Genomic DNA, 12,842 nt, shown 5'->3' with positions numbered 1-12,842 from the left:
GAAATTGTATGATACAGATTCATACAAGGCTGTTCATCTAATTTCTCAATTTCATACCCATGATAAATTTGAGATAAATTTTATCATTTAATATGGTCATTTGACACTTAATTTGAATTTGAATGCTATAACATGTAATGAATGGCAAAAGCTCCAAAGCCAAACTCATCACATAAAAAGTAAGAAAGACTCAAATCAGAGTAAATACATGACCTTCATTTAAATTTTTCTTTTGAGAATGCAGGAAAAACATACATAAATAAAAAAAATGTTGTAATACTCTTTCCTTTCTTTTGATATTTTACTTCCTTAGAAAAACCAAGCCCACCTGAAAAACTTGGAGTAACCAATGTATCCAGAGATAGCGTTTCCCTGGCCTGGCTGAAGCCAGAACATGATGGTGGAAGCAGAATTGTACACTACATTGTTGAAGCACTAGAACAAGGACAGAAAAACTGGGTTAAATGTGCTGTGGTAAAGTCAACCCATCACATTGTTTCTGGTCTGAGGGAGAATTCGGAATACTTTTTCCGGGTATTTGCAGAAAACCAAGCTGGTTTGAGTGACCCAAGAGAGCTGCTTCTTCCTGTTCTTATTAAGGAACAACTAGGTATGTCTAACTTTATGTAGAAGCAAAATATGAAATTATTTGCTTTGGTTTAATTTTTAAAAATTCTTTTCACCTTCATCTGCCATACTCTTCTTTTTCAGAACCACCTGAAATTGATATGAAGAATTTCCCAAGTCACACCGTATATGTTAGAGCTGGTTCAAACCTTAAAGTTGACATTCCAATTTCTGGAAAACCACTGCCCAAAGTGACCTTATCAAGAGATGGTGTCCCCCTGAAAGCAACCATGAGGTTTAATACTGAAGTTACTGCTGAGAACCTGACCATTAATCTCAAAGAAAGTGTTGCTGCCGATGCTGGAAGATACGAGATCACAGCTGCCAACTCCAGTGGAACAACCAAAGCTCTTATTAACATCGTTGTACTGGATCGGCCTGGTCCCCCCACTGGCCCCGTTGTTATCAGTGATATAACTGAAGAAAGTGTGACTCTCAAATGGGAGCCTCCTAAGTATGATGGTGGAAGTCACATTACCAATTACATTGTACTCAAGAGAGAGACAAGTACAGCAGTATGGGCAGAAGTGTCTGCAACGGTTGCCAGAACCATGATTAAAGTCATGAAACTGACCACAGGAGAAGAATACCAATTCCGCATCAAGGCAGAAAACCGCTTTGGCATCAGTGATCACATAGATTCAGCTTGTGTGACTGTCAAACTACCGTACAGTAAGTTGTCAAAATTTTCAAAGATCCCAGGTTCTCATTTACCTAAATGTTTTAAATGTCTGTATTAACTTATGGCATTTCTCTCTTTTGTAGCAAAGCCTGGACCGCCATCTACACCATGGGTCACTAATGTTACTCGAGAGAGCATCACGGTAGCCTGGCATGAACCAGTGTCCAATGGAGGCAATGCAGTTGTAGGCTATCATCTGGAAATGAAAGACAGAAACAGTATTTTATGGCAAAAAGTCAACAAAATGGTCATCCGCACAACTCACTTCAAAGTAACAACAATCAGTGCTGGACTTATTTATGAATTCAGGGTATATGCAGAAAATGCTGCTGGTGTTGGAAAACCCAGCCATCCTTCTGAGCCAGTCCTGGCCATAGATGCCTGTGGTATGTATCTGTCATGAGAAAGATACTTCTGATACTTAAAAATGCAAATCTTGTTTCTATGAAGCAAAGTAACATTGACATGATGCTTGCTACTAATCTGCTTTCTCTTATTACCACAGAACCACCAAGAAAAGTCCGTATCACTGATATTTCAAAGAATTCTGTCAACCTTGCATGGCAACCACCAGCTTTCGATGGAGGAAGCAAGATTACAGGCTATATTGTTGAGAAACGAGACCTGCCAGATGGCAGATGGACCAAAGCCAGCTTCACCAATGTCATTGAGACGCAATTCACTGTCTCTGGCTTGACTCAGAATTCGCAATATGAATTCCGTGTCTTTGCTAGAAATGCTGTTGGTTCCATCAGCAATCCATCTGAAGTAGTAGGCCCCATTACATGCATCGATTCTTATGGTAAGCAGTTTTAGCACTTTAAATCCCAATAGCAGTTAACTCAACCAAGTTTTTCTCAGTCTTTTTGGTCCTATAGAATAACTTTTAGTATACACCTTAAAAGTTTTAGAGGAAATTAGCCAGGACGCTTAAGAAGAACTAGGTGGGGGTCTAAGGAAAATTTCTTAACCTCCCCAGGCTTCTTGACTTAACTGTAAAACATGAGATTTGGACTACAGAATATGTAAAGGCCTTTCCGACTTCAGCCTTTTATGATTCTTTGACTGCATGAGTTGATGCTTTCACTCTTCTTTTTTAAATTATCAGAGTCAATAATTAAAACCATGGTTGAGTACCCAGAGAAAATTCTTCTTAAAAAAGCAAAAGACTAAACTGAAATGTTAATGATAGTATTGGCAGCAGCTAATGTTTACTGGGTACTTTCCGTAACTTTTCTCCTGTAGTTCTAACAACCCCAACATTAGCCCATTTTACAGAAAAGAAACTCAGGTTTAGAGTGTTTATGTAACTTCCCCAACATCAAACAGCTTATTGGTGATAAAGTGGGAATTCAAACAGGCAGACTCCAGAACTCTCTGTACATTGCTGCCAGTCCAAAATATACATACTTGACCATTCTGGAAAATGCAACTCAACAGTGGTTTAAAAATTAAAATTTCATCAGATTTAGGTACCCTGGGGCACCTTCTTTTTAAAGTTTCCCATTTTATCGACTCCCATGCTCATGCTTTAGAATCCTGGGGCTGCTCTTTATGGATCAGGCTTTGTGGACCTTGAATCAGTATTTTTGAGACTGTGAAGCAAGTCAGATTTAGTTCTATTTCTCAAAATTGCTAAGCAGCATGGCAGAAAATCTATCCAGTGAATTATGTAGCTCTTTGAGTAGGGAATTCAGACTTCAAGGTTCTGACATGAACCAGCCACACCTGAACATCAGTAAACTGGGGAGAGAAAATAAAAAGAATAGGAGGTAGTCAGAGGAAGTGGGAGGAGAACCTAGCCTGAAAGAAAATGTATAATGCTGATCCTTGAGTGATGTTCTCATTAGCGTATCTCATTCCATCACTGGAATCAAACACCTCATAGACTTCAAAGTATATTTCAAAGGTATTTAAGTCCCTGTGCAATTAGTGCAGTGTCATTTCGGTACAGAGCTTGCTCACAATCTTTCTTACCCATTCTGGATAGAAGAATGGTTTGTAAAATTTAAATGTTTAAATTAATGGGTAAATAGAATTAGAACTACCATGTATACATATGTGTGTGTGTGTGTATATATTTTTAAGTAAAGACCAATGACCTTACTTTGAAGTTATCACAATTATTTTTTTCATCCTTCTGATGTTTTAGATATTTATCATCTGTTTTTCCTACAGGTGGACCTGTAATTGATTTGCCTCTAGAATATACAGAAGTTGTCAAATACAAAGCAGGAACATCTGTGAAGCTCAGAGCTGGCATTTCTGGCAAACCTGAGCCTACAATTGAGTGGTATAAAGACGGTAAAGAATTACAAACCAATGCATTGTTATCAATCGAAAATACTACTGACCTTGCGTCTATACTCATCAAAGATGCAAATCGCCTTAACAGTGGAAGCTATGAATTAAAACTAAGGAATGCCATGGGCTCAGCCTCAGCCACCATCAGAGTGCAGATCCTTGGTAGGTGCCGAACAAAGGCCAACATCGTATTTTGTTGGCCTAAAATTGAGTAATTTTAAATAACAGCCTCTTAAAAATTACTAACATATTGTTTCGTTCTTTCACTGACAGACAAACCAGGACCCCCAGGTGGACCAATTGAATTTAAGACAGTCACTGCTGAAAAGATAACTCTCATGTGGCAGCCTCCTACCGATGATGGTGGTGCCAAAATCACTCACTACATCGTGGAAAAGCGTGAGACGAGCCGTGTGGTGTGGTCCATGGTGGCTGAAAATTTGGAAGAGTGCATCATTACAACCACCAAAATTATCAAAGGAAATGAATACATCTTCCGGGTTCGAGCTGTGAACAAATACGGAATTGGTGATCCACTGGAATCTGATCCAGTGGTGGCAAAGAATGCATTTGGTGAGACAGGATTTCATTAGAAAACCAAAATCCAAGACTTAGATATTTTAAAACTAAATATAAGTTAATTTGCTATCCTGTAAATGTTTTCCTTGAATGATTTTGATTTTCTTTTGTTTTATGTCTCATTATGATCCTTTTCACAAGGTGGGAAGTATAATAAATGAAGCTAATATTCTTGGCTAACATTTGAAGATTGAGAGCTAGAATTTATCAGTAATATTGCTCCTTTGAACTCATTTTCCTCTTCCTTTCTAAACAGTTACACCAGGGCCTCCAAGCATACCAGAGGTGACAAAGATTACCAAGAATTCAATGACTGTTGTCTGGAACAGACCAGTTGCAGATGGTGGTAATGAAATAAGCGGCTATTTCCTCGAGAAACGAGACAAGAAGAGTCTAGGATGGTTTAAAGTCCTAAAGGAGACTATCCGTGACACTAGACAGAAAGTGACAGGACTCACAGAAAACAGTGACTATCAATACCGAGTTTGTGCTGTAAATGCCGCTGGACAGGGTCCATTTTCTGAACCATCTGACTTCTACAAAGCTGCTGATCCTATTGGTAAGTGCTCATAAACACAGCATCTTCCCCCGTGTCTTTTTTCATGTCACTAAATTGTACGCAATTATGTAATTACTATATTGTGAATGGCCATTCCAGATCCTCCAGGCCCACCAGCTAAGATAAGAATTTCAGATACAACTAAATCTTCCATCACTCTTGGCTGGAGTAAACCTGTCTATGATGGGGGCAGTGTTGTTACTGGATATGTTGTCGAGATGAGACAAGGAGAGGAAGAGGAATGGACGGTTGTCTCTACCAAAGAAGAAGTCAGAACTACAGAATATGTGGTATCTAACCTGAAACCTGGAGTCAATTACTATTTCCAGGTATCTGCTGTAAACTGTGCTGGGCAAGGAGAACCTATAGTAATGACTGAACCAGTACAAGCTAAAGATATACTTGGTATGTACCTACTTGGCATGATTGCATTTTTATATTTTTTCATTAGAGTACCTCCAGTAAATCATTTATATTCTTGCTTTAAAATTCATCATATATGTCCATTTTTTGTCTACAGAGGAACCAGAGATCGACCTAGATGTGGCTTTCAGAACCTCTATTATAGCTAAAGCTGGTGAAGATGTTCAAGTATTTGTTCCCTTTAAAGGCAGACCTCCACCTACTGTCACATGGAGAAAAGATGAGAAGAATCTTGGCAGTGATGCCAGATACAGCATTGAAAACACTGAATCGTCTTCATTACTCACTATTCCTCAAGTGACTCGCAATGATACAGGAAAATATATTCTCACAATAGAAAATGGAGTTGGTGAACCAAAGTCTTCAACTGTGAGTGTTAAAGTGCTTGATACACCAGCCGCCTGCCAGAAACTACAGATTAAACATGTTTCTCAAGGCACAGTCACTTTGTTCTGGGATCCTCCTCTCATCGATGGAGGATCTCCCATAATTAATTACATCATTCAAAAGAGAGATGCCACCAAGAGAACGTGGGCTGCAGTGGCACACAAATGTTCTAGCACATCCTTTAAGGTAACAGATTTGTCAGAGAAAACTCCATTCTTCTTCAGAGTTCTTGCAGAAAATGAAATTGGAATTGGGGAACCCTGTGAAACCACGGAGCCAGTGAAGGCTGCCGAAGTGCCCGCTCCTGTACGTGACCTCTCAGTGAAAGATTCCACAAAGACATCTGTTACCCTGAGCTGGACCAAGCCTGACTTTGATGGTGGTAGTGTCATCACAGAATATGTTGTGGAAAGGAAAGGTAAAGCAGAACAAACATGGTCACATGGTGGCATAAGTAAGACATGTGAAATTGAGATTGGCCAACTTAAGGAACTTTCAGAACTAGAATTCAGAGTGTCTGCCAAAAATGAGAAAGGACTGAGTGATCCTGTCACTATTGGGCCAGTTACAGTGAAACAACTTGTAATTACACCTGAAGTGGACCTGTCAGATATCCCCGGGGCACAAGTCTCTGTGAGAATTGGGCATAATGTGCACCTTGAATTACCTTATAAAGGAAAACCCAAACCATCTATCAGTTGGATGAAAGACGGTTTGCCATTGAAAGAAAGTGAAAATGTTCGTTTCAGTAAAACGGAAAACAAAATTACTTTGAATATAAAGAATGCCAAGAAGGAAAATGGAGGGAAATACACCATTATTCTTGATAATGCCATTTGCAGAAGCTCATCTCTCATCACAGTCATCACACTTGGCCCACCATCAAAGCCCAAAGGGCCCATTCGATTTGATGAAATCAAAGCTGACAGTGTCATCATGTCATGGGATGAGCCTGAAGATGACGGAGGAGGAGAAATTACTTGTTACAGCATTGAGAAGCGGGAAGCGTCACAAACTAATTGGAAGATGGTGTGCTCAAGCGTTGCCAGGACGACCTTCAAAGTTCCTAATCTAGTCAAAGACACTGAATACCAATTTAGAGTGAGGGCGGAAAACAGATACGGAGTGAGCCAGCCACTAGTCTCAAACACCATTGTGGCAAAACACCAATTCAGGATTCCCGGTCCCCCAGGAAAGCCAGTTGTATACAATGTGACTTCTGATGGAATGTCACTAACTTGGGATGCTCCTGTTTATAATGGCGGTGCAGAAGTCACTGGATTCCATGTTGAAAAGAAAGAAAGAAATAGCATCCTATGGCAAAGAGTGAACACAACACCCATATCTGGAAGAGAATACAGAGCTACTGGACTAATAGAAGGCCTGGACTACCAGTTCCGTGTATATGCTGAAAATTCTGCTGGCCTAAGCTCACCTAGTGACCCAAGCAAATTTACCTTAGCTGTTTCCCCAGTAGGTAAGTGATTGAGTATTGTTCAAATATGTAATTCAGCAACTGAATATGCTAGTAACAAATTGAACACTGCTTTCCTTCCACATAAATCCTTCTCACTCATATATCTTCTTATCACTAGAGAGCTGGTCAAGTAAAGCAAGGGGGTAATTTTAAATCAGTCTAATAAAGTAATTTAAAGTTCTTTTTTAAAGACTACAATACAAAAATGTTGAAATTAATGATTAAAATGAGCTTGTGGGATTTATTCATTTTCTTTTTCTTCCATTAATGATTAAGTGTTGATTACAGAAATAATGATGTATTTAACTTCCATATAATTTTTTAGACCCACCTGGCACTCCTGACTACATTGATGTCACCCGAGAAACCATCACACTTAAATGGAACCCACCAGTGCGTGATGGAGGCAGCAAGATTGTGGCCTACAGCATTGAGAAACGCCAAGGGAGTGAGCGTTGGGTTAGATGCAACTTTACTGATGTCTGTGAATGTCAGTACACAGTTACAGGACTTAGTCCTGGGGATCGATATGAGTTCAGAATAATTGCAAGAAATGCTGTTGGAACTATAAGTCCTCCCTCACAGTCTTCTGGCATTATTATGACAAGAGACGAAAATGGTAAGCATTTACAAGTGATTTCCAATAAGGCTAAGAGCATTCACATTTTTTAAAAACACTGTTTGGTCCTTGATCTATAACATGAAAACAGAAACATCATTTCCTATGGCTTATCCAAGGTGGTTATGTGATGAATTACATTGTCTACCTTTCAAATGAAGAGAAGAAAAAAAACGTAACTGGCATCAATTGTTTTTACCATGTCTGTTATTTCACTCCAGTCCCATATAAATAGTGTGCAAGCAGAAATCAGTTCTTAGCTTTGTGATTTCAGTCATTTATAATAAACTAAAAAAGCTCTCATGAACAACTGAAGTTACTAAGATACAGCACACATCAATAGTACAATCATCACCTTGCTTGAGTGGGGCTGATAGCCTGGGACAGGAACTTGTCTGAATATGCAGGAGTACTAGGGAGTAAATGACCTGTAAATGTCTTGCTTCTCTTTTTATAAATGGCAATGCAAGATTACTAACATGACATACATAACAAATGAGATAGCCTAATAATATGCAAATGTTTAACTCCACAGTCTACAATTATCCTTTCAGAATACAGAATAAGCATTACCCTTCCAGTCTTTGTGATATGATGCTAATGTAAAACATGTTTATTTCTATCACTATTAAGCCAAATTAACACATATCATTTCGGTTTCTTTTATAGTTCCACCAACAGTAGAGTTTGGCCCTGAGTACTTTGATGGTGTCATTATAAAAGCTGGAGAGAGTCTTAGAATCAAAGCTTTGGTGCAAGGACGACCAGTACCTCGAGTCACTTGGTTCAAAGATGAAGTAGAAATTGAAAAGAGGATGAATGTGGAAATAACCGATGTCCTTGGATCCACCAGCCTCTTTGTTAGAGATGCTACTCGGGACCATCGTGGTGTATATAGAGTAGAAGCCAAAAATGTGTCTGGCTCCGCAAAAGCAGAAATTACAGTAAAAGTACAAGGTACTTCTAAATTATCTTGTTAATCTTACAATTTATGGGACTTGAATTAGAGACAGGCCTGACTGCATTGTAATGGACAAGGAACTAACTGTGGAACCTTTTTCTTACAGATACACCAGGAAAAGTGGTTGGGCCAATAAGATTCACCAATATTACTGGCGAGAAATTGACCCTGTGGTGGGATGCTCCACTCAACGATGGCTGTGCCCCTGTAACTCATTACATCATCGAAAAACGGGAAACCAGCAGACTTGCCTGGGCACTAATTGAGGATCATTGTGAAGCCCTCAGTTATACTGCCATTAAACTAATAAATGGCAATGAATACCAATTCCGGGTTTCTGCAGTTAACAAGTTTGGTGTTGGAAGGCCGCTTGATTCTGACCCAGTGGTTGCTCAAATACAATACAGTAAGTGTCCATTTTTATGAAGTGGTACTATGTCATAAGCTTAACTTCCAAGCAAACATGTCTAATGGGTTTCTTTCTCTCTTTCTCTGTTCTCATTTTGCAGCTATCCCTGATGCCCCCGGCACTCCAGAACCAAGTAACGTAACAGGCAATAGCATTACCATGATGTGGGCAAGGCCAGAATCAGATGGTGGCAGTGAAATTCAACATTATATCCTCGAAAGGAGAGAAAAGAAAAGCACACGATGGGTAAAAGTGATTAGCAAACGACCAATCTCTGAGACAAGATTCAAAGTCACTGGTCTGATAGAGGGCAATGAATATGAATTCCGTGTCATGGCTGAAAATGCTGCAGGCATAGGACCTGCCAGTGGTATCTCAAGACTAATCAAATGTAGAGAGCCAGTCAGCCCACCAGGTGCACCCTCTGTGGTCAAAGTGACAGACACATCAAAGACAACTGTGAGCTTAGAATGGTCTAAGCCAGTGTTTGATGGAGGCATGGAAATCATTGGGTATATTATTGAAATGTGCAAAGCTGACTTAGGAGACTGGCAAAAGGTGAATGCAGAGGCATGTGTGAAAACACGGTATACAGTCACAGATCTACAAGCAGGAGAAGAATACAAATTCCGGGTTAGTGCGATCAATGGTGCTGGAAAAGGAGACAGCTGTGAAGTGACTGGCACAATTAAAGCAGTTGACCGATTAACAGCCCCTGAGTTAGACATTGACGCAAACTTCAAGCAGACTCATGTTGTTAGAGCCGGCGCCAGTATCCGCCTCTTCATTGCCTACCAGGGTAGACCAGCTCCTACAGCTGTGTGGAGCAAACCAGACTCTAACCTTAGCATTCGGGCTGATATCCACACAACAGACTCCTTCAGCACCCTCACCGTGGAAAACTGCAACAGAAATGATGCAGGGAAATATACCCTTACTGTGGAAAACAGCAGTGGTAGTAAGTCAATCACATTCACCGTCAAGGTGCTAGACACTCCAGGGCCACCTGGCCCGATTACCTTCAAGGATGTCACCCGGGGATCTGTTACATTGATGTGGGATGCCCCTCTCCTCGATGGCGGTGCCCGAATCCTTCACTATGTGGTAGAGAAACGAGAAGCAAGTCGCCGTAGCTGGCAGGCTGTCAGTGAAAAATGCACTCGTCAGATCCTCAAGGTCAATGACCTGGCAGAAGGTGTTCCATACTATTTCCGTGTTTCTGCAGAAAATGAGTATGGCATTGGTGAACCCTATGAAATGCCAGAACCAATTGTAGCCACAGAACAGCCTGCTCCACCTAAAAGACTTGACGTCGTTGACACAAGCAAGTCCTCTGCAGTCTTAGCTTGGCTTAAACCTGACCATGATGGAGGCAGCCGGATCACTGGCTACCTGCTCGAAATGAGACAAAAGGGATCTGACTTCTGGGTTGAAGCTGGTCACACTAAACTGCTGACTTTCACTGTGGAGCAGCTGGTTGAGAACACTGAATATGAATTCCGTGTGAAGGCCAAGAATGATGCTGGCTACAGCGAACCCAGGGAAGCCTTCTCCTCCGTCATTATCAAGGAGCCTCAAATTGAGCCCACGGCTGACCTTACTGGAATTACCAATCAGCTCATAACTTGCAAAGCAGGAAACTCGTTTACCATTGATGTGCCAATCAGTGGTCGTCCCACCCCCAAAGTATCATGGAAGCTGGAAGAAATGAGACTTAAGGAGACAGATCGAGTGAGTATCACAACAACAAAAGACAGAACCACCTTGTCTGTAAAAGACAGTATGAGAGGTGACTCTGGAAGATACTTCTTGACCCTGGAAAACACAGCTGGTGTTAAAACATTTACCATCACAGTCGTGGTCATTGGAAGGCCAGGTCCAGTAACTGGCCCCATCGAGGTCTCATCTGTCTCAGCCGAATCATGTGTCCTTTCATGGGCTGAACCTAAAGATGATGGAGGCACCGACATTACTAATTACATTGTTGAAAAGCGTGAGTCAGGCACGACGGCTTGGCAGCTTGTCAATTCCAGTGTCAAGCGCACTCAGATTAAAATCACGCATCTCACAAAATACATGGAATATTCTTTCCGTGTCAGTTCAGAAAACAGATTTGGTGTCAGCAAGCCTCTAGAATCAGCACCAGTAATTGCTGAGCATCCATTTGGTAAGAAAAATAAAAATCTTACTTCAAAGTCTCTATTATTAACTATTTTCCCTGAATATTATAAAATTGTATTCATATTTGATACCATTGTTTATATTTAGTTCCACCAAGCGCTCCTACCAGACCTGAAGTCTACCAAGTGTCAGCCAATGCCATGTCCATTCGTTGGGAAGAACCCTACCATGATGGTGGCAGTAAAATCATTGGCTACTGGGTTGAGAAGAAAGAACGTAACACCATTCTTTGGGTGAAAGAAAACAAAGTGCCATGCTTAGAGTGCAACTACAAAGTGACCAGTTTGGTAGAAGGACTGGAATATCAGTTCAGAACATATGCACTCAATGCTGCAGGTGTTAGCAAAGCCAGCGAAGCTTCGAGACCTATGATGGCTCAAAACCCAGTTGGTATGTGTCAAAATTTAAGGACACATTTCTTTATTATCATCATCATTATGATTATTGGTACTAGTAGAATTCAGGGTTGCATTTTTTAACTTTATTTTTGCACCCCTTTCAGATCCACCAGGAAGACCAGAGGTGACAGATGTGACAAGATCAACAGTGTCACTGACTTGGTCTGCCCCAATATATGATGGAGGCAGCAAGGTTGTGGGTTATATCATAGAGCGAAAGCCAGTCAGTGAAGTTGGAGATGGTCGCTGGCTGAAGTGCAACTATACCATTGTATCTGACAACTTTTTCACGGTGACTGCTCTCAGTGAAGGAGACACCTATGAATTCCGTGTGTTGGCCAAGAATGCCGCAGGTGTAATTAGCAAAGGATCAGAATCTACAGGCCCTGTCACTTGCCGAGATGAATACGGTAAAAAATACTCCATGTTCTCCTTTTAAATTATCAAAATTTATTTGAAAATAAACTGTCATCTATTCATTCGCCTCTGTTTTGTCTACTGCAGCTCCACCCAAGGCTGAACTGGATGCCAGATTACAGGGTGATCTGGTTACTATCAGAGCAGGCTCAGATCTTGTTCTTGATGCTGCTGTTGGTGGCAAACCTGAACCCAAAATTATCTGGACCAAAGGGGACAAAGAACTAGATCTCTGTGAAAAAATTTCTTTGCAGTATACTGGCAAACGAGCAACTGCTGTGATCAAGTTCTGTGACAGAAGTGACAGTGGAAAATACACCTTAACAGTGAAGAATGCTGGTGGGACCAAGGCCGTGTCTGTCCTGGTCAAAGTTCTTGGTAAGCATGTCAAATGTTCTTTTACTTGTATAGCACTTTTAAGCATGGACAGAAAGATCTTCACCATTGCTTATCATTACACCTGTTTCAGATTCCCCCGGCCCATGTGGAAATCTCACTGTCAGCAGAGTGACAGAAGAGAAGTGCACACTAGCCTGGAACCTTCCTCAGGAAGATGGAGGAGCAGCAATAACTCACTACATTGTGGAGAGACGCGAGACTAGCAGACTCAACTGGGTGATTGTTGAAGGCGAATGCCAGACCCTATCCTATGTAGTTACCAGACTCATCAAGAACAATGAGTACATATTCCGAGTGAGGGCAGTAAACAAATATGGCCCTGGTGTGCCTGCTGAATCACAGCCAATTGTAGCCAGAAACTCATTCAGTGAGTATTAACATTTCTAAACAACTTCGTAGTTGAAATGTAATGGGAGCAAG

At 40.9% G+C, this 12,842-nt stretch overlaps 1 protein-coding gene across 1 annotated transcript in view; it reads left to right on the top strand.

Moving 5' to 3' along the window:
- TTN (titin) overlaps positions 1–12,842 on the top strand; it is a 269,499-nt gene that overhangs the window by 237,282 nt on the left and 19,375 nt on the right. The window contains exons 279-295 of the mRNA XM_054562536.1: positions 314–610; positions 712–1,299; positions 1,393–1,695; positions 1,815–2,111; positions 3,488–3,775; positions 3,887–4,186; positions 4,449–4,751; positions 4,851–5,156; positions 5,272–7,038; positions 7,364–7,657; positions 8,327–8,614; positions 8,725–9,024; positions 9,128–11,194; positions 11,296–11,598; positions 11,711–12,016; positions 12,111–12,401; positions 12,493–12,789. Coding sequence (XP_054418511.1) covers positions 314–610; positions 712–1,299; positions 1,393–1,695; positions 1,815–2,111; positions 3,488–3,775; positions 3,887–4,186; positions 4,449–4,751; positions 4,851–5,156; positions 5,272–7,038; positions 7,364–7,657; positions 8,327–8,614; positions 8,725–9,024; positions 9,128–11,194; positions 11,296–11,598; positions 11,711–12,016; positions 12,111–12,401; positions 12,493–12,789 — 8,595 coding nt within the window. The remainder of the gene's footprint in view (positions 1–313; positions 611–711; positions 1,300–1,392; positions 1,696–1,814; positions 2,112–3,487; positions 3,776–3,886; positions 4,187–4,448; positions 4,752–4,850; positions 5,157–5,271; positions 7,039–7,363; positions 7,658–8,326; positions 8,615–8,724; positions 9,025–9,127; positions 11,195–11,295; positions 11,599–11,710; positions 12,017–12,110; positions 12,402–12,492; positions 12,790–12,842) is intronic.

This window comes from Pteronotus mesoamericanus, unplaced genomic scaffold (genome assembly GCF_021234165.1).
Source record: "Pteronotus mesoamericanus isolate MK-2021 breed Mesoamerican mustached bat unplaced genomic scaffold, CSHL_Meso_final scaffold_651, whole genome shotgun sequence".
Classification (NCBI taxonomy): domain Eukaryota; kingdom Metazoa; phylum Chordata; class Mammalia; order Chiroptera; family Mormoopidae; genus Pteronotus; species Pteronotus mesoamericanus.
The sequence above is the reverse complement of the archived record's forward strand: the minus strand, read 5'-3'. Positions and strand labels throughout refer to the sequence as shown.